This window comes from Trichechus manatus, unplaced genomic scaffold (assembly GCF_000243295.1).
Source record: "Trichechus manatus latirostris isolate Lorelei unplaced genomic scaffold, TriManLat1.0 scaffold00159, whole genome shotgun sequence".
In the NCBI taxonomy this organism is placed as follows: Eukaryota; Metazoa; Chordata; class Mammalia; order Sirenia; family Trichechidae; genus Trichechus; species Trichechus manatus.
This window is the reverse complement of record NW_004444095.1, coordinates 4,772,583-4,792,702: the sequence shown is the minus strand read 5'-3', so window position 1 is coordinate 4,792,702 and position 20,120 is coordinate 4,772,583. Positions and strand designations below refer to the sequence as shown.

Below are 20,120 nucleotides of genomic sequence, written 5' to 3'. Positions count from 1 at the left end.
AGAGTCCTCCAACTTTATTCTTCTTCTTCAGTAGTGCTTTACTTATTCGGGGCTTCTTCCCTTTCCATATAAAGTTAATGATTAGTTTTTCCATCAAAAGTGAGGATTTTTATGGAAGGCTTTCCAAGAAAGGACAGCAATAAAAAAGAATGCACTACTACTCCTTCACGCAACAACATGGGTAAATATGACAGACATAAAAGCCAGACAAAATAAATATCACAGACTTAAAAGCCAGACACAAAACAGTACATACTGAATGACTCCATTTATGTAAAGTTCAAGAACAGGCAAAACTGATCTGTGGTGATAGAGGTCAGTCAGTGTGGCCTGGATGGAAAAGGGCATGAGGGAACTTCCTGGGCGTGAGAAATATTCTCTATCTTAATCTGGGTGGTGGTTACATGGGTATATAATTATATGTAAAAATTCATCAACTTCTCTACTTTTTATACGTAAGATTTGTGAACTTTATATAAAAATAAAAATAACAACAAATGAAATAAATAACAATAGTGAAAATAGATCATGGAGGGGGCACCAGATTTAACATGAATGCTTAATAGAGTCCTTGGGAGAAAAACTCTTAGCATAGGAGCCTTTTCTGAATAAGAACAGTTATATTAATTTCTGTTGCCACACAATTTTAAATCCCAAAGGATGCTTAGCATGCAGTACAATCAAGCTCTATTGGTTCTTGGACGACTTCCTGCTTAAAAGCAATGACTTTCTTTTTTCTTTCCAGATTGGCAGATTGCTACTCTGGCTTTACTCTTGGGCGGCGCTGCCATCATTCTTATTGCATTCCTGGTGGGTTTGATTTCTATCTGCGTGGGCTCTCGAAGGCGTTTCTACAGACCTGTTGCTGTCATGCTTTTTGCAGCAGGTAAATATGTTCATTACTTTCAAACCGGTGTTAAAGTTTCATGAACCTTTCTACATCCCCTCTTCTCAAGCAGAAGCAGCGTGTAGTTGCTGCGTTACATACAAATTGAGAGACATTTCTTATATTTTAAGGTAAATTGGTTAAGGGTTTATCATATTATCAGTTTTCAGCGTGTTAAGCATTTTACAGAGCGCAGGTGGCAACTCCTAAACTTCTAAATAATACATGAATACATAATCCTGACAGGGCTGTTGCCTTAGGAATTGCAGCAGATGTATTTACTGAGTCTTTCCTCTTATCCAGTTTTTCTTCCTCTTTTACTGCCCCGTTAGTTATCTTAAGTCAATGTTATTTTTTCTGACGTGAAACTGGAAAAAAACATTCTAATCTGTGTACCCTTAAAGGTATAAATCTGTTTGAAAATAAACATGATTGCACTGAAAAATCATGACATACAACTTGAACCACCAGCCAAGTCAATTGTGTGAGATTAATGCATATTCATTAAGTTGACAACCATCATTCTATGAAGCACAGCTTGGATTAAAATATCAACCATGGTAAAATGGCAGTTTTACTGAAAGTCAGGGAGCTATTTAGAAAGGCTTACAGACTAAAGCCCCAGCACATTATCTGATGTGAGTTTTAATTTTCATGTATAAGAATATCCTTGAATATATTGTTCTTTTGACTCAAACTGAAATATTTGTGTGGTACGTTCAGTTTACTCTGTCAGTCATGTCTGATTTGAATCTGGCATAATAAGCCCCTGTGACCATCAATAATGAAAACACTAACAGAACCATCTAGGCTGTTAGATGGATTTTTTTAAAGCTGTTTAAAGATGGGACTAAATGAAATTTCTCTGGATTTGGAGGGTAGTTTGAACTAAAAATATAAAATCAGAAGTGTTCTGCTGCCCCCTGCTGTTTTTGTTCATCTTCTTATAGCCATGCAATCTCCTCAGAACATAGGTGTCATGAAAACAAAGATCCAAAGGGTTAAAGGAATCCAGAAGTACATCTAGTTCAAATCCCTTAGGTGACTTGCTCAAGATTACTAGTTGCTGTCCAGTTGATTCTGACTCATGATGAGTCAGTGTGTTTCAGAGTAGAACTGTGCTCCATAGGGTTCTTATGGCTGTGATCTTTCCAAAGTAGGTCGCCAGGCCTTTCTTCCAAGGTGCCTCTGGGTGGATTCAAACCACCAGCCTTTTGGTTAGTAGCCGAGCATTTAACTGTTTGTGCCACCCAGGGACTCCTTGCTCAAGATAACATAGCAATTATTGGTCGTCCTGGGGCTGGGAGGCCACTGAGTCGTTTTCATGCCCCATGGTAAATAGTGGCTTATTCACAACTAACTACCTCCATATGAGGCATAAAGTCCCTCGCTCATCTGTTCAACTACCTATTGGGTACCTACTGTGGACCAAGCATTGTAAAACTGCCCGTAGTATCACCACAGGTATTTTCTAATAGAGTAGAAAACACTTTTACAAAAACATTTTTAAGTCCTAGGCAGTGACATTATTTTGTTGATCTCGTATGTAATAAAAGTCTTTATTATGAATGAGTTACTAAAACACAAAAATTTCCCTGAAGGGTTCATCACTATTCTCTAGTTTATGTTTTGGCTCATGGATTTACCATGGCTCTTCTTCTCTCTTTAAAATGAAATTAAGTTAAAACTTAGACATTTTAATTGTAGTGTAACTTTGTCTTTGCAGCTAGAATTTATTAAAATAGTGATTGGATAATAAATTCTAATAGAATTTCTTGAAAAATGATTCTGATGTGATATACCATTCTTTAAAACTGGAATTAAGTTGTGAATAATTTTTAGAATATGTTGACATTTCTCATTTTAGGAAGGTATAGAAATATTCTAGATATTCTATTATGAAACCAAACCAAACCCACTGTCGTCGAGTCAATTCCGACTCATAGCGACCCCATAGGGTTTCCAAGGCTGTAAATCTCTATGGAAGCAGACAGCCACATCTTTCACCTGTGGAGCTTCTGGTGGTTTTGAACTGCCGACCTTTCAGTTAGCAGTCGATTGCGTTAACCACTGCTGCACCACCAGGGCTCCTTTCTGTTGTAAATACCCAATATTATTGTGCATACTTAGTTACTAGTCCATTTAACCTTTAACTTACTGCCTAATGGCATATGCAGAATCTATAAAGAAATTCATTATTCATACCACCTATTGTAAACATGCTTAGAATAATAACTGGAAGTTTCTAGTTTTCTTCTAAAAAAAAAACTATATTTTTCCAAGTATAGCAAAATATGTGAAAATAAGTATTGACTGTGAAAGAAAATATATTGTAAATGAATATAAGTTAAAGGTAATGGATTTGGCCAAAATAAAGATTTTGATTTAGCTACCACAAACATTAGTAAATTTTAAAATAATGAAAGGAACCCCTGGAACAAAATTCATACAGACTTGCTCTACCCACTGAGACCTCAAATGAGCACTGTATTGCTACATTTTAAAAACGTTCGTGTGCTGAAATTTAGTTTTACTCATTGTCTTTTGACACTTTGGTTATGGAAGTTTTTCCTGAAATAACGGTTAGTTTAGTACTTACTTTGTATATAAGCAAGGTAAAATTTACTGGTTATTTGTAACGTGTCCAAGAAAAGTTTCTCTCTCCCTTTGTAAAAACCATTTAAGAGTTGCCTGTAGCTGATTGCGAGAAAAGATAGTCAGTACACATAATAATCTATTATTGATTTGGGCAGTAGATTATCAAAATTGGAAAATCTGTCTGCTTGAAGCAATGCTAGCTAAAGTTACGCCTTTTTTATTTTTTTGCTTAATAAAGATGCTTATTCAAGTGGTTGGCTTGTCTCACTTATAATTTAGTTCAGTGATTCTTTGTAAATTGTTGAGAATGGTCTACATTTCTGCTCTATTCTCAAAATGTTTTCTTCTCCAAATAATGTTAAGCTTTGTGACAACAAGGAATATCTTGGAGTTACCACATAATGACATCTGCTGAGATATGACAAACATAAAATCAAAACAGACACTTAAAAACATCTCTACCCAGGGCTACATACTCACTTAGCTAATTAATTCAGTACCATGTGCTATGCCTGGCACCATAGAACTCAATAAATAGTTATTGAATGAATGATAGAAAGATGACTGAGGCATGTGGCTCATAATCTGGTGGGAAAAACAAGCATGTAAACAATTAACTAATTCAGTATTTCTTAAACCATTTCTGTCTTTGGATTTATGAGGCAAGTTTCATGTGACCACAAAGCTATGACCAAAACAGCCCTTAAAAGTAACAGTTATCAAAATGATGTTATTCGTTTATTTTTTCCTTTAGCCATTCAGCAAATATATATTGGGTACCTACAATCTGCAACTATACTATCTTGATATTAGATAATATACTCTTAAAGGATTTTTCTGAAAATTGGTGATTAAGTCTTATGAAGACAGCCAGACAGATTTTCAAGGTTGTATCTTCTGTTTTTGTTTTGAGGTTCTTCATTAGGGTGTTAAGTGCTTGAACAGTTGCTAGAAGAGCTAACAGGTAGCTATTACTGCGGCACATCTAAAACATCATCCCATGTTCCACAACTTTCTCACTGGGCCTAGAAGGCTAGACCTTGGAATCAGATGTTATCAATAATAATACTGCTAATAATAATGACAACTAACTGAACACCTACACTGTGTCACACTGCTACACACTTGACATACCAGTAACCTGTTCCCATTGAGTCAACTCTGACTCATGGCAGCCTCATAGTGTCAGAGTAGGACTGTGCTCCATAGGGTTTTCAGTGGCTTTTTCAGAAGCAGATTGCCAGACCTTTCTTATAAAGTGATTCTGGGTGGATTTGAACAGTCAGAACTTTTAGTTAACAGCCAAATGCACTAACTCTTTGTACCACCCAGGGACTTGACATACACTCTCTTTGATACAGCAGTCTTAAAATTAGATATTTATTTTCCCCATATTATCAACAAAGAAGTTGACTGAGAAAGGCTAAGTAATGTGCCAAAGGTTACATAACCAATAAGTTGTAGAGCCAGAGTTTAAATTCAGGGCACCTGACTTGAAAGCCCAAGTGAGGATTCGCTGCTCATTTTTACCTGGGAGTCCCTGGGTGGCGCAAATGCAGGGGCACCTCGGAAGAAAGGCCTGGAAATCTGCTTCCGAAAGGTCACAGCCTTGAAAATCCTATGGAGCACAGTTGTGCTCTACATACATGGGGTCACCATAAGTCAGGGTCAACTCAGTGGCAACTAACAACAACACATCACATGTAGAAAAACCAAACCAGAATCAGCCTGGCTTTTGAATGTAGTATTCTACTGTGTAGTGCATTTGGAATCGATCCTGTTACTCTAGTTACTTCATCTCATGGAGCAACACCTTAAAGAAGTCAACAACTTGAGATGTCATAAAGACAAACTTATGAGTGCAGAATTACTAGATCATAGCATGTGATGAAAGCTGTCCACATTTCTAGTACAGATGACCGCATCATATTTCTTACTGTGTACCTGACACTAATAGAGATGATGCAATTCTGATAACTGGCATCCAGTTCGTCCTCACTGAGGACTTGGTGAAATTATCATTAGAGGAATTGCCGATTTCTGGATACTTTTTTTCTGTTGTCTGGTTTTGAACTATCTTCAGATCGTTTTTATGCTCCACAGGGCCTTAGAATGTTTGTTTCTTTTGTTTTTCCCCAAGGCCTTTAATACAAATTACAGAAAATTTTCAGTCTTTTATAATTCAGATTTTAAATAATTAATAATTCTATTATTAATTTGATAATTGTACTGTTGTTAGTTGCCATCGAGTTGATTCCGACTCATGGTGACCCCATGCTTTGCAAAGTAGAACTGTTCCACAGGGCTTTCTTGGCTGTGCTCTTAACTGAAGCAGATCGCTAGGCCTTTTTTTCCACAGTACCTCTAAGGTCGTTTCCCTCCTCACCATCCTCTGAGTCACAGTGGAATGGCTGGAAGTATTTTGAGTCTAGATTTCAACAGGAAAAGCGGTGTCCAGCTTCAATTCCAAACTGAACAGAATTCTCCTATTCATGGATCTTTAGATTCCATGTCACCTCTCGTGTATCAATATCAAACTACCCTTTGTTTAGAACAATTTACAATATTACTGCCCAGCAATTGATTTAATACCTACCACTATTTTTAGTAAGGGGCTCTGGTGGTGCAATGGTTAAGCACTCGGCTGTGAACTGGAATGTTGGCTGTTCATTCCCACCTAGTGGCTCTGAGGAAGAAAGACTCAGTGATCTGCTCCCATAAAGATTATAGGAAACCCTGTGGGGCAATTCTCTGTCACATGGGGTCACTATGAGTCGGAATGAACTCCACGGCACCTAACAACAACAACAACACTACTTTTAGTATAGCTTCATATTAACCCTTTATGGGCAAATGTGTTTATTCTCCAAATTTTTATTTCCTTTATGTAAATTCTCTATTTGGAGGCTTGGGTACTAAGCTCTATTAATTCTGCCTTGAAATTATCTTCTACGTCTACTTTTCCAACACCACCATTATTAGTTGAGGCCACAGCTGTTCATCAGCTACAATATCTCGGTTCCCAAATTCAGTCTTTCTCTACTTTGTTTTATTTTTCTATGGTAACATCTGACTTAAAATGTAGAGTCAATGCAAACAGTTTGCGCTCAACTGCTAACCTAAAGGTTGATGGTTTGAATTCACCCAGTGGTACAGTGGGAGAAAAGTCCTGGCAATCTGCTTCTGTAAAGATTACAGCCAAGAAAACGCCATGGGGCAGTTCTCTGTAACACATGGGGTCACCATGAGTAGGAATGGACAAGTTTCTATTGTCTGAACCGAACAATTCCCTGTGCAAGCACAGAGTAGAACTGCCCCGTTGATTATCTCAATCTTGAAAGTATTGAGTATAGAGGGGAAAAAAATCCCCTTAGATGAAAACTCCGAGTATACTAGAAATAATACTGGAATTAATAGCTCTAAGTTTCTGTCATGACTCTATTTCATTGTCTGTACTTTTGTGGCCTCTTTTCAAAATATTAGGGGTAGGTAAAATGAGTCCCAAATTCCCTTCAAATCCTAAAATGCTATACAACTTTACCTGTGTTGTCTCTGAGGCGGAGGTGGAGAATTCCACAAAAAACCTGTTGCTGTCGAGTCAATTCCAACTCATAGCAACTCTATAGGACAGAATAGAACTGCCCCCCATAGGGTTTCCATGGAGCAACAGGTGAATTCGAACTGCCAGCCTTTTGATTAGCAGCCGAGTTCTTAACCACTGCACCGCAAAGGCTCTGGAGAATGCCACAGGCAATGCCTTTTATGTTTTATTGATTGGTGGTGTATATATATATATATATATATATATGTGTGTGTGTATGTATGTGTAGTATGTTGGCATTTTCTTGAGGTCTGGACTCTTATTTTTTTTTTTTTTCTTTGAAGCATCTGTGAGAGTCAAGGAGACATTTTTACCTGGATCTATGTATTTTATTAAATGGAAAAAAATTATTTACAAATGCAGGGTTATTTTTTTCCTCTCAATTTTGCTCTTACATGCATTTTTCTCTGTGATTCTGAAGAGAGTAAAATAATTCAGAGGCATAAAAGCACTTTAGGGTAGTTTTCATCTGACCACAGCACAATGAAGGTTTATCTCTAAGCTGTTCAGGCGAGTACCCCAGTAGAGCCTAATGGGGTTATATTTCCCCTTTCCCACTACCGGGAAATTATGTCATTATGTTATGCCACAAAAGCCACGCACCCATATTTGCTAAATAAAACACATTGAAATGGATATTAAAAGCAGTCTAGGTAAACACCTCATTTCAGGAACTGCGGAGATCACAAAAGAATGCATTGTAATGCTTTTAGAATGTAATTCACCTCAGTTATTTCTTCTCTACTCAAAATCCTCGAGCAGCTGCCTATCACTTAGAAATAAAGTCTTGACTCCTTAACATGGTTCACAAGGCCTTCTGTGAATAGCCCCTGGCTGTTTCTCCCATCTTATCTCATGCTGCTCCCTCCCTTGCTGTCTCGTACAACAACCACATCATCTTCTGTTTACTGATGTTCCCATGCACCAGATGGGCTCCTGTGGCAGGAGGTTTACCCTGGTTCCCCCCCTCGCCCGAATGCTTACTTCCCTCACCTCGCTCGGGTCTGTGCGCAAATGCCTCCGCCCTAGAGAGGCCTTCTCCCATCTTGGATCTAAAACAGCAGCCCACCTCCCGCTGTCTTGCTTTCCTGCTTTATTGTATTTTCATGTCTCTTAGCAATGCCTGGCATTATATTCTGTATTTCTTTATTAATGGACTGCCTGCCTGTGAAGGTAGCAACATTGTCTCTTTGGTTACTAATGCCTTCAACTTTATCACTTTACAAACATTCAATATTTGTTGAATGAAAAAATTTGCTGAATGAGTAAATGAATTACTATACCTAACTCATTCCCATGTTTCAGTCACATCCTGGTAGGATCAGTCATGATTTGATTAGAGACCAAAGTATAGAAACCTAAGGGGAAATGCCTTTTTTTTTTTAACCTACTTAGTAACTATGGAATGATTTTTTTTTTCTTTCTGTAGTTCATGGTTGATAGTAATTGACTTCTTGTTAGTTTGAAGACATTTAAAACATGAAAGCACCCTTTCTCTCACAGAGGCACAGAGTCAGTTGATTTTTTTTTTTAATCAGTAGATATTTTAACACTTACTGACTTACTGGCTGGAAATAGATGAAGTGTGGGTTTTATAATATGTCATCAGCTGACTCCTAACAATGACTTAAATTTTTTTCTGAGACTTTTATAACTACACACAAGGTGTGATTTATATTTTGGATGTAGAGAGATTCTCCTTTTATATGGACCTATTTTATCTATCTACTCTCAGTGGTAACCTGGAAGTATGGGTGGTCATTGCTGGCCTGAAGCAGTGTTGAGTTACATGACAAAGGTGTTCAGAATTATTATATCTAGTTCCAGATAGATCATTTGACCCCTAGTCACAGCCTTAGAGAAAGTAATGATTTTGAGCCATCATGTCCTCATGAATTTGCTGTTTTATGCTAGAGACAGATGACTGTTGTATAGGCTTTCTAGGAATATTAGTTGTATTGGAAAAATAATCTTTTGCTGGTGCTGAGAATATATTTTTTTTAATCTCTTCTTTCGAGAATAGATTTTAAAACACAAACTTCCAGTTTAATTAACTACGCTATCTATCCTATTATTCTTTTAAAAAAAAATAATAAAGTCTGTCATTTTACTATATCCAAGTTTGTTCTTATCTTTTACTTCTTAATTGTTCACGTTTTTGTTGTTTTTGCACTACAGGAATTTACAGTATTTTAAAGATGATTTAAACAATAATAATTTTAACCATATATTTATCTATTGAAGGTTAGCAAACTTTCATTGTAAAGGGCAGATAGTAAATATCTTTGGCCTTGTGGGCCATATGGTTTCTGTCACAACTGTTCAGCTCTGCCCTTGTAGCGCAGACAGTACCTAAATGAACGAGCATGTCTGTGTTCCAATAAAACTTTTTTTTTTTTTTTCCAAAAGCAGGCAGCAGACCAGGTTTGGTAGTTTGCCAACCCTTGTTATATATAACTGTACCCCAGATTTTTCAGGGAAAAGATCGTATATTTCTTGAGGGTCAAAGTTATCATACATAGAGGACAAGGCAGATGCATCCCATAAATTCTAGTTAAATTGATTTCAATATAATACAGAGTATGTAATAGCTGATGCAGTAGGAAGTTATGAATTTTGAATGGAAGATATCCATTGTGTAGTCCAGTGCCTCAAATATAAAAACTATCCACAGGATAAACACTACTTTAATTTTAGATATTTTAAAAAAAATCTTGCCCTTCCTGATAAATTGGTTTATTTTTATTAGATATGACTCATCACATTTCTCCTTTAGCCGTGACTCTGAGAACTAAAAGCTAACTAAGAACTAAGTTTTGTGCTCTTAATTAAGGAGTCCCTGGGTGGCACAAACGGTTAAATACTCAGCTATTAACTGAAAGGTTGGTGGTTTGAGCCCACCCAGAGGTGCCTTGGAAGATGAGCCTGGCGATCTGCTTCTGAAGGTCACAGCCTTGAAAACCCTATGGAGCAGTTCTACTCTGCACACGTGGGGTCGCCATGAGTCAGACTTGACAGCAACTACCAACAACAACATGTTGTTGTATGTGTCAAGTCAATTCAGACTCATCTGGACCCTAAATGACAGAGTGGATCTGGCCCATAAGGTTTTCTAGGATGTAATCTATCTTTAAGGAGCAGATCTCTAGGTGTTTCGTCCCACGGGTGGTGAGTTCAAGCCACTGACCTTGCAGTTAGCAGCCGAGCCCATAACCATTGCTCCATCAAGGCTCCATAACAACAACATAGTAGCCATTATTAGCCTAGATTTTCCAGTACCATTATCTCCCATGCCTTCATTGACTTAATTCTCTTTTGAAATATTATATGAATGTAAACTGTATATACAAGTTATATGTAACAGAAAGGTAAAAATTGAGTGTAGCTTCCTGATGGAGTCTTTTGAGCCTCTTTGAATATGAGAGGTGTGAACTGGATGAGAGGAAAAGAATGAAAGTAGTTTTGTATCAAAGTAATATAAGCAAAGACATCAAGGTAAGGCTTGTTGGAATATTGGGCTAAGTTAGATGATATTGAGAAGCAACAACCAGTTTCCTTGATACGAATGAATTTGAATTCCCCCATCCCTCGAAAGCATAAATAAAGAAGGATTTCAGTTGATATTGGGGTCAACAGTGTTGGGGAGCTGTTTACAGGTTTTGTATATTTGAACAGTTTAAACTTATCTAATACTACTTGCCAAAATAGTGATGATTATATATTTTTTTAAATCAAAGTGAAATAAACTCATTGCTTTGTATCATTTCATGATGCACCTTGAGATAAGTATGTCTTCAGAGTGTAAGTAACAGTATAAAAACCAAGGGTGAGAGTCGCTACTTTATATGCTCATATAAATTATTATATTGCAGTGCTTATTTCACCAAATACTAATATAGTGATTCACTAATTATTAATAGGGTAATTGTTACTATATTTGAAAGACTGTTTAAACAAAGAATTGTTCATTTTAAAGTATACTATCTAGAATAAGCAGAGCTTCTAAATTTTTGGGTTTTATGTGTATTTAATTAAAAGCAATTTTCATAATTATGTATATGTGTATGTTTATGTAATTTAATTTCCTATAAGTAGTATTTTTCTAATTTTGATTTGCTTTTCTTTCAGTTGTTTTACAGGTTTGCAGCCTGGTCCTTTACCCCATCAAGTTCATTGAAACTGTGAGCTTGAAAATTTACCATGAGTTCAATTGGGGTTATGGCCTGGCCTGGGGTGCAACTATATTTTCGTTTGGGGGTGCCATCCTTTATTGCCTGAACCCTAAGAACTACGAAGACTACTACTAGAACCAATAGTCTCAAATTTAAAAAAATACAACCAACCATCCAACAAAAGGATTACGCCTACATCTTTTCTAACTCAGTATTTTCTAAAACACTTGTGGAGCATCCAGCAGTTTGCTCAGTTGATTTAATATCCTTTGCCTTTCGGCTGTCAACATCATAACCAGCTTTTACATCCATTTTAGGGACCTGCACAAATTAAGAGAGCTGATTAGACATAGGCAATGCTACAAACTTCCAGTATGTTCATGTAATTTTTTTTTTTTGACAAGTAAAGGGTCTATATGACAGCAACCATTGTGATAAACTAGTTGGAGTGAGAAATGCCTGGATCTCCTATTACCTGCAGGGGAGCAGCTGGCATAAGCAACATTTAGAAGTTCCTTTGCGCTGACAAGGATTCCACTATTAGAGTCCTCATCGCCTGCTTATACCACCCAGTGACTGCTTTGGCTGTTGGTTATTTGCTTGAGTGAGCTCCTGAAAAGTCAGCTGCCCTTCAGCATCAAACAGGAGTTGTGAATGTAACTGGTTAATGGTACACATTCCGCCTTCAAGAATACTCTTTTTAACGGGAGTTTATGCTTTGGCAATCAGCATCTCCGTGGGAAGGGAGTCAAGACGTGAAGACATGTGCTTTTCATTATGTGGTTAGAAATTTTGCCTCAGCCATATCTAGAATGGGGGAAAATTGAGAGTCTCTGCTTTCCCTGGGGCAACTAGAAAGAAACTTGCATGAGTTGCTTCTGTCCTAAGTACCCTTTCAATCATTTACCAAACATTGCCACAAACAATTGTGCATATGTAATGAGCTTAACTATTTTTATAGAAGGTGAACCATTAGCATAAATGGTAATAAGTTGTTCCTTAGCCCTACTCATACATCCGCCTGTTACACATAAAATTTATATTTGCTCTAGTGAAGTTGTTTGAACACTAACTTTGTACATGTTGTTAAGCCGCTTAGATTGGTATTCACACTTATTTGCCATACAAAGGTACATAGACCTTGAAGCTTTTGGTCCTTGTTCTCTACTGTTTCACTGGAAAGTTTTAATAGAATTTCATAAAAAGACAAATTGAAATAGTATTAAGCTGAAAATGAATGATTCTTCTGTAAGCACTGTAGTTCAAAAGAGAATAGCAATTAGTATGATCATTTTGTTTAAAATTCACTAAAATAGGAGGCTTTTTTTTTTCAAGTATTCTAAATGTCATTTAAAAAGAGAGAGAATAGAGATAGATTTTTATAAATATCTCGGTAGAGGAGTAGAATTCATCTGATTATCACCTGGTCCTCTAAAGTTAACTGATGGGCTGACCTGTGCACACAATTATGATGCATTTACATTAAGGGACTCTTTTGCTAACTGTTCAAATGGAAAGAAATGTCAGAATGACAGAGAATAAGTTTGCAACTAATGTCACACTGCAAACTTGTGTTAATTCTGTTTCATATTCAAATTTGGATAGTTTAATTATAAACATATTTTTATATCTAATATACAGTTCTAATACAAAGGTTATAAATAGTTATTTTTGTTAACAAAGAAATGAAAACAGTGTATCCTGGTTTTGGCCCTCTTGCAGAAAGACGCCTTGGAGAAGTCATTTAAAATGCACCTATATGCTATTTATTGTATTGCAGACTCCATTAAGAGCAGGTCCACATCAACAGTATTTAATAATTTGCTTTACCTCCCAAAGCTTTCAGCTTGTCTTAAGAACTGTTGCCAAAAACAACAGCAAAAATAATAATAATAAATTAAAAACACTTTATTTTATTACTCAAATACTAAAAACAAAATCTTGTGAATTTTCTATAGAATCACAAAGTAAATACGAAGTACCAGGCTTATTCTTATTTTAGCAATGCTAAGCAAAAGTGATTAAATGCATTCTAGATAGAAATCTTTATAGAAGTATATGATTCAATAAAGGATTATAAGAAATGAAGAGTGGAACTTTTCCAGAAAGAAATAAGTATTATAGAATCTTTTGAAGCAATTTTCTTGAGAAATAGTAAAATCCGAGGCAGACTGTCTTGCAGTTAATTTCATATTGTCAGAGCAGCATGAGAAATACGATATTTGGATAGCGATTTCGTCTACTAAACACCCTCAGTTGTGAGAGGATCTCTTTATTCCTGAATAATGGAGGACAGTACTTTGGTGCTGACATCAATGAGGCACTTTTCTTAGTCCTAGGAGAGGATGCAGTGTGCTGTTAGACCAATCTCATACCTTGAGACTTATCAAATTTTCATTCTCTATCAGTATGACAAGCTGAGAAGTGACAGAATGTGTTACAGGTTAAGGCACACATATTTGCAGTTTACTGGAAAGTAGATTTCTTATATGACTTTTTTTCCCCTTCCCAGTGAAGAGCTCTGTGCTCTATTGCTATCTCCACTAATATTTGAAAGTGTTTCATTACTAACAAGCTCAGTTCAACAGGGAATTTGTTGCTGTTTTGTCTATCACAATAAATACAAGTGAATTATTCACCTACATTAATATTATCTCTTTGCAGCTTTAGGTTATCTGATGTTTTCTTACAAGCAAAATTGTTAACCACAAACCCATTGTTTATCATATATGTGTGTATACACACACATACACATACACACATATAGCATAAAGTACACAGCAGGGCTAGTTATTTGGATTTCTTGCACAACTATTTAGCTTTTTGTAAGTTCAACGTGTAAATTTTAAAGACATAAATATAGAGAGACTTATGTGTTTGAAATATAAATGATATATATGGATTAGCATGTACCTGTATATTATTAAACATGCAATGAACTAACTGGTAAGTGACGTCTAATCATATGGCTAGCAATGTAATTTATTCAGACTGTATTTTTGTACAGAGCAGCACACACTAACCTATGCCTTTGTGTCCTCTTTAATGCCTAAAACTGTGCCTAGAAATTTCATCTGTCTTAAATAAAATATACTTCATGCTGTTTATGCTATTAGTTCCTCTACTGCTGTTCTATATTTATTATTTTTAAATATATGACATGTTTACTACTTAAATATGAATTCATGATATCCTGGTTATTTTTTTTTTTAACAGTCATCTAGAGGAAACCTGTTTATCACTCCACTGGTTTTGAGTTTGCAGTTTCACAATCAGTTCTTCATTTCATGATTTTTGTAGCTGACATGAAGTTACCTATGTGGACAAAATAAAAATAAAAGTGGTTTCACTGATGCGGCTAGATTTTGTGTCTTTTCTGCTGTGTAAACCCTTTAGACAAGGCTTCTAAATTACATGTCATCGGTTCATTTTCTCCTTTAAAATATATATTATTTAGAAAACACCATGTTCAGTGGCTGATTTTTTGGAAGTCGTTCACCAGGCCTTTCTTCCAAGGCAACTCTGGGTGGGTTCGAAGCTCCTCACTTTTCGTTAGTAGCTGAGTGCACAACTGTCTGCAGTATCCAAGGATTCAGGAAATACTGCTTAATATGACATGCTTATTTTGTTTTTGTCTTAAACTATCTTTTATTTCAAGTTCTCTCTGAAGAACCTTTCTATCCTCTGCAACTGAGTTATATGAACAATCAGTGATAAAAGAGAGGAATAATATTAAATGTCTCTTCTACTTTACTTTTCACAACAGTTTTAGGTTTACAGAAGAAGTGTGCAGTGAGTATAGAGTTCCCATATATCCCCTCTCCCCTGCACAGTTTCTCTTATTATTAATGTCTTGCACTCCTGTGGTACATTTGTTACAACTGATGAGCACCATACATCATTATTAAGCAATGTCCATAGTTTACATTAGGATTCACTCTGCATTGTACAGCCCTATAGGTTTTGACAAATGGGTAATGTCATGTGTCCACCATTACAGTATCATGCAGAGTAGTGTCACTGCCCTAAAAATGCTTTGTGCTCCATCTGTTTTACTGTTTTAAAATCCACAGAAAGGAGATACAGTATTTAAAAAAAAATTGCTGTCAAGTCGATTTTGACTCATAACGACCCTATAGGACAGAGTAGAACTGCTCCATTGAGTTTCCTAGGAGAGGCTAGTAGATTCGAACTACCGACCTTTTGGTTAGCAGCCGTAGCTTGCTATATAGCTCTTAACCACTGCACCACCAGGGCTCCAGACTATTATTTCTCCTACTTTCTAAATACAAAGATGAGAAACAGGAGTAGCAAAAGGGTTTGATATTGGTTTTTTAGTTTTCAGTGTTTGCAAGGTATGTTTAAGCTAGCTTTCCTCACTTCTAATGTTTTAAGAGACTAAATTTTCAGAGAGAGCGTGTGTGCGTGTAAAGAAATTCATAAAATTAAGGTTAGGTCAGGATTCCCCATCAGAAACCCTTTAGTGTATATAAATGATGTGCATTTTTAGAAAGCATTTTGAATTATACATACAATAAAATTCACTTGTATGTTTACCAGAAGAATTTATTGAAGGTATAAATGCAATCATGTAATTGAACCATTTGTAAGCCTTCTTGTGTTGATAAAATCAGTTTGAAAATGAAAGATCTATTTTTTGTCATGGAGACATTCTTCCTTTCATTTATCATATGAACCTTCAAATTTTAAGAGGTTCAGAGTATTTTTTTCTGCTAAAAAGAATACATTGTAAATCACCTCTCAGTCTATGATAAGTTTAATATCAAACTTTTAAGAGTATGCATATTTAACAATTATAAATTCTAGCATTGTCACAACTTTTCTGACTGACTTTAGAAATCAGCCTTTTCAATGTGGCCTTATATCTAATTCAGTGGGGGTAGTAGCATCATTCATTTGCTGTATTTTCAGTGTAAGTATTTTGATTTTTATACAGCATTCTCAGGAGCAAAATACTTTTACAAACATGTCCTGCCTGGTAATTATCCATGACCCAGTTTCTTTGGATTTGGAAGACGTGGAGAGGTTTCATTGTGAATATGAAACAGGTTAGCAGTTTGTTTTATTAAGTCAAGCCCGTGCTATGTCAGTGTTTCATTTTGATGGCTTTTAAGTCACTTTTGTTAGAAAATAAATTGATGACGAAATTATTTTGTATCTTGTAGACTAATCTACTGAATGCCTGGATTTTTTTTTAAATCAAATGTTGCTGTTATGAATTTTTTTTTTAATTTTCGGAAATGCAGCCTCAAACAAAATAAGATTAAAAGAGCAAAAATTTAAAATGAAGGGCTTTGTAATCTTTTCATAGGAAGCACTAATTAAAGTAGTTTAACTTTTCTGTCAAGTATTGGAACTGAATAATTTAGCTACTTAATCCCAATAAGTTAAAATCAGACTAAATAACAAAACCCCATGTAATAAAATGCTTTTTTTTTTTTTTTTTAAATCTAGAAGGCAGGTTTGGAGAATGTGGTTAGGAAGTCCTCACATTTTTTGACGACTAACACATTGTCCTGAGCAGAGAGGGTCCATATATCTCTACTTGGAAAATCTGTTTTCAAAGAGTCACCAGCTAGGTGACTCACACATTTATATTCTAGAAGTAAGTCTAATGGTTCCAAAGTATAAGAGAACAGGGGCTGAACTGTTCAAGTGGGAAGGATAATATGTGGTGTTTCTAAGCCAAGATTAACAGCACACAAAGAATGGTTTCTTTGTAAAACTAAAGCTGTGTTGAGTTGTTCACCAGAGAACTTCAGTTTTGGCAAGCAATTATTTCCAAGTTGAATGACTTCATAGAAATAATGATTATAAAAGAAACTTGGAACAAGTTCTGGAAGATCATGTCATCAAGCCACCAGAAATCTTGAATACTTCAATCTCTGCATGTGACAATGATTAATTAAGAAAACAGTATCTCAAAAGTAAAAATGAAATGCAAACTTTTGCATGGGTGAAGATGTGTCTCTGTGATCTGAAGGCATTTCTTACACTATGGATGAGAGGCAGGGAGCCATGGAGTCAAACTTAAAACATTACATATATGTGATGATTGTACTGAAGACTGCCCCTCAGTCTGTTTGAATGTATCATCATAAAGTTAAAGATACGGATATCAATCTATATTCCTTTAAATTTTGTATAGAAATATAGTTCTCAAGAAAGAGTGACGAGAAATGGCTTGTTTTAATCCTGAGCAGGAAACACTATTGTGAATGATGAGTTGTTAAGGGTTAACCAGAGAAGAAGCACTACTTTGCTGGTCTTTGATACTGTGTGTTATCACACTTGGCAACCTCTTCCAGGCAAACTTTAGCTGTGTCAAAGCATTTTTGGAGAGTAAGTCAGTGGTAATGTGGTAACTCTTGATATAAAGAACAAGTTTTCCAATTTTTAACTTTTAAGTGATTCTTTTTAGATATTAACCACCAGCTGCCTTTGAGTCGATTCCAACTCATGGTGACCCCATCCATGTGTGTCAGAGTAGAACTGTGCTCTATACTGTTTTCAATGGCTGATTTTTCAGAAGTAGATTTCCAGGCCTTTCTTCTGAGGTGCCTCTGGGTGGACTTAAACCTCCAACCTTACATTAGCAGCCAAGCGTGCTAACCATTTGCACCATCCAGGGACTCTTCTTAGACATTATCTAGCTATTATTGCTGTGTAGCCTTTTGAGATGTGTGGTATGTCTGAAAGAAACAAAACAAGAAGTTGTAATAAAACATTTAACATTTATGATAATGAAAATTATGTTTCTTGTTCTACTCCAAGCTACAAATGCTGTTCACCATTGGAACAAATGTGGCATAAATTTGACCTAAGTTAGAAGTTCTTATGGAGGCATAAGGTCCTTGGGTAGCAGAAACAGTTTGCACTCAGCTACTAACCTAAAGGTTGGCATTTGAACCCACCTAGTGGTGCCACAGAAGAAAGACCTGGAGGTCTGTTTCTGTTAAGTTTACAGCCAAGAAAACCCTGTGGAGTGATTCTACTTTCTAACACATGGGATCTCTGTGAATTGGAAATGACTCATTGGCAATGGGTTTTTGTTTGTTTTTTGTTATCAAGGCATAATGTTCCATATATATTTTCAGAAGACCTCAATATTTTTAAATGCTTCTTAATGATGCAGAATTGTGGAAAATCCATTGCTCAGATTCTTTCTCTGTGCATACCTCAATATTTAGCACATATCTTCCCAGCCAACTTTCAAGACATAAGATACTTTGGGTTAGTTTCCCCCATCCTTTCAGGCTTGGAAAATATTACATTTCTCCCCATCAGTCTCAGAAAGTTAATAAACATTGGTACATATTTAGCCAGACATTTAAGCTTCAGGAAATTCAAGTATGATATGAAAAACAGCAAGCTACTGCTGCCCATGATTGCATAACATCTTCAAATCAGAAATGCCCTAAAAATTTGATGCAACAGTTAAGACTTCTTATGGCCATACAAACCAAAGCAGTGTTTGGCTTCATTAAGACTTATTTGACTCTTGTGCTGTTTGGATGTGACATGCTGTTTTCCTAAAGTTGGGTTGGTTTTGATTTATGAGTGTAAATTCCATGCATTTATCTACTTGGAATGTTTTGCATATTATCTATTTAGAAATGGAGCATTTTTAGAATTGTTTACAATTTATGGAAATACAAAGTTAAAGTCAGAGTAAGGATTGAGGGAAAATTATCTACAGGAAAAGGAGATCCAACAGTTGAATCTTCCTAGTCTTGCCATTTATTCATAACTGCATGCTTATTAAGACGGTGCAGGTATGAGAGAGAGTAGAAACCTGACTTATAGATGTAATTGATTTGTTTTGGCGTTTATGCTCCACCCATACTGATTTCTCTGAGAACAATAGAGGATTTGGCAGGCAGCCATATTTGCACCACATGAGCTTGCATCCCTGGTCAGAGGTGATTAGAGCAGAGATGATGCTGCCTTAAGCTAGGCCTCTCTGTTCCTACTGTCCATTAATTTAGAATTGGTCTCTGCATGTAGCTAGTAGTAAAACCGCATAAACTATGAGGCTTTGGGGGTGTGTGCAGAGATGCAAAGAAAACAAACTGCAGAGAATAAAGGAATGAAATCAATATGCAGAGAGAAGCAGTGAAGAGGAACCATGTAGGACCCAAAGAAAATGAACGAGTGGGTGGTCTCAGTTCCTAGTAAGGTCAACCTGCCTTGTGTTGCATGAAATACTCCTCTGTCCTAATCATTTCCTATTTTGATTATACCAGTTTTAATTGGAACCAAGAGAACCTTGACAAAGCACCCTTTTATTAGATTCAATATTCAGGTTGTGCTAAATCTCACAAATCTCACACACACACAAAAGAATTTGGAAGTACATGAAGATTGACACACTTTCCATCCCACACCGGAGTGCCCGACACTTTTTATTCCCCATCAAAAATGGCTCTCAGGTTGTAGAGAGACTGGAATACTTATACACTGTTGGTGGGAATGTAAAACGGTACAACCACTTTGGAAATCAATTTGGCGCTTCCTTAAAAAGCTAGAAATAGAAGTACCATACAATCCAGCTATTCTCTAGGAATATATCCTAGAGAAACAAGAGCCGTCACACGAATAGATATATGCACATCCATGTTCATTGCGGCACTGTTCACAACAGCAAAAAGATGGAAACAACCTAGGTGCCCATCCATGGACGAATGGATAAATTATGGTATATCCACACAACAGGATGCTATGCAACAATAAAGAACAACGATGAAGCTGTGAAACATAACATGGAGGAAGCTGGAACTCATTATGCTGAGTGAATTTAGTCACAGAAGGACAAATATTGTATAAGACCACTATTATAAGA

At 36.2% G+C, this 20,120-nt stretch overlaps 1 protein-coding gene across 2 annotated transcripts in view; it reads left to right on the top strand.

Moving 5' to 3' along the window:
• The window catches only part of TMEM47 (transmembrane protein 47), a 33,681-nt gene extending 18,403 nt beyond the window's left edge, over window positions 1-15,278 (top strand). Inside the window, exons 2-4 of one of the 2 annotated variants that reach the window (XM_023740566.1) lie at window positions 746-886; window positions 11,214-11,266; window positions 14,474-15,278. In XM_023740566.1, coding sequence (XP_023596334.1) covers window positions 746-886; window positions 11,214-11,266; window positions 14,474-14,548 — 269 coding nt within the window. In that variant the 3' untranslated portion in view covers window positions 14,549-15,278. Of the gene's footprint in view, window positions 1-745; window positions 887-11,213 lie in introns of both variants that reach the window. The other variant, XM_004386234.2, reaches the window with a different exon arrangement.
• Window positions 15,279-20,120: the final 4,842 nt, after the last annotated feature.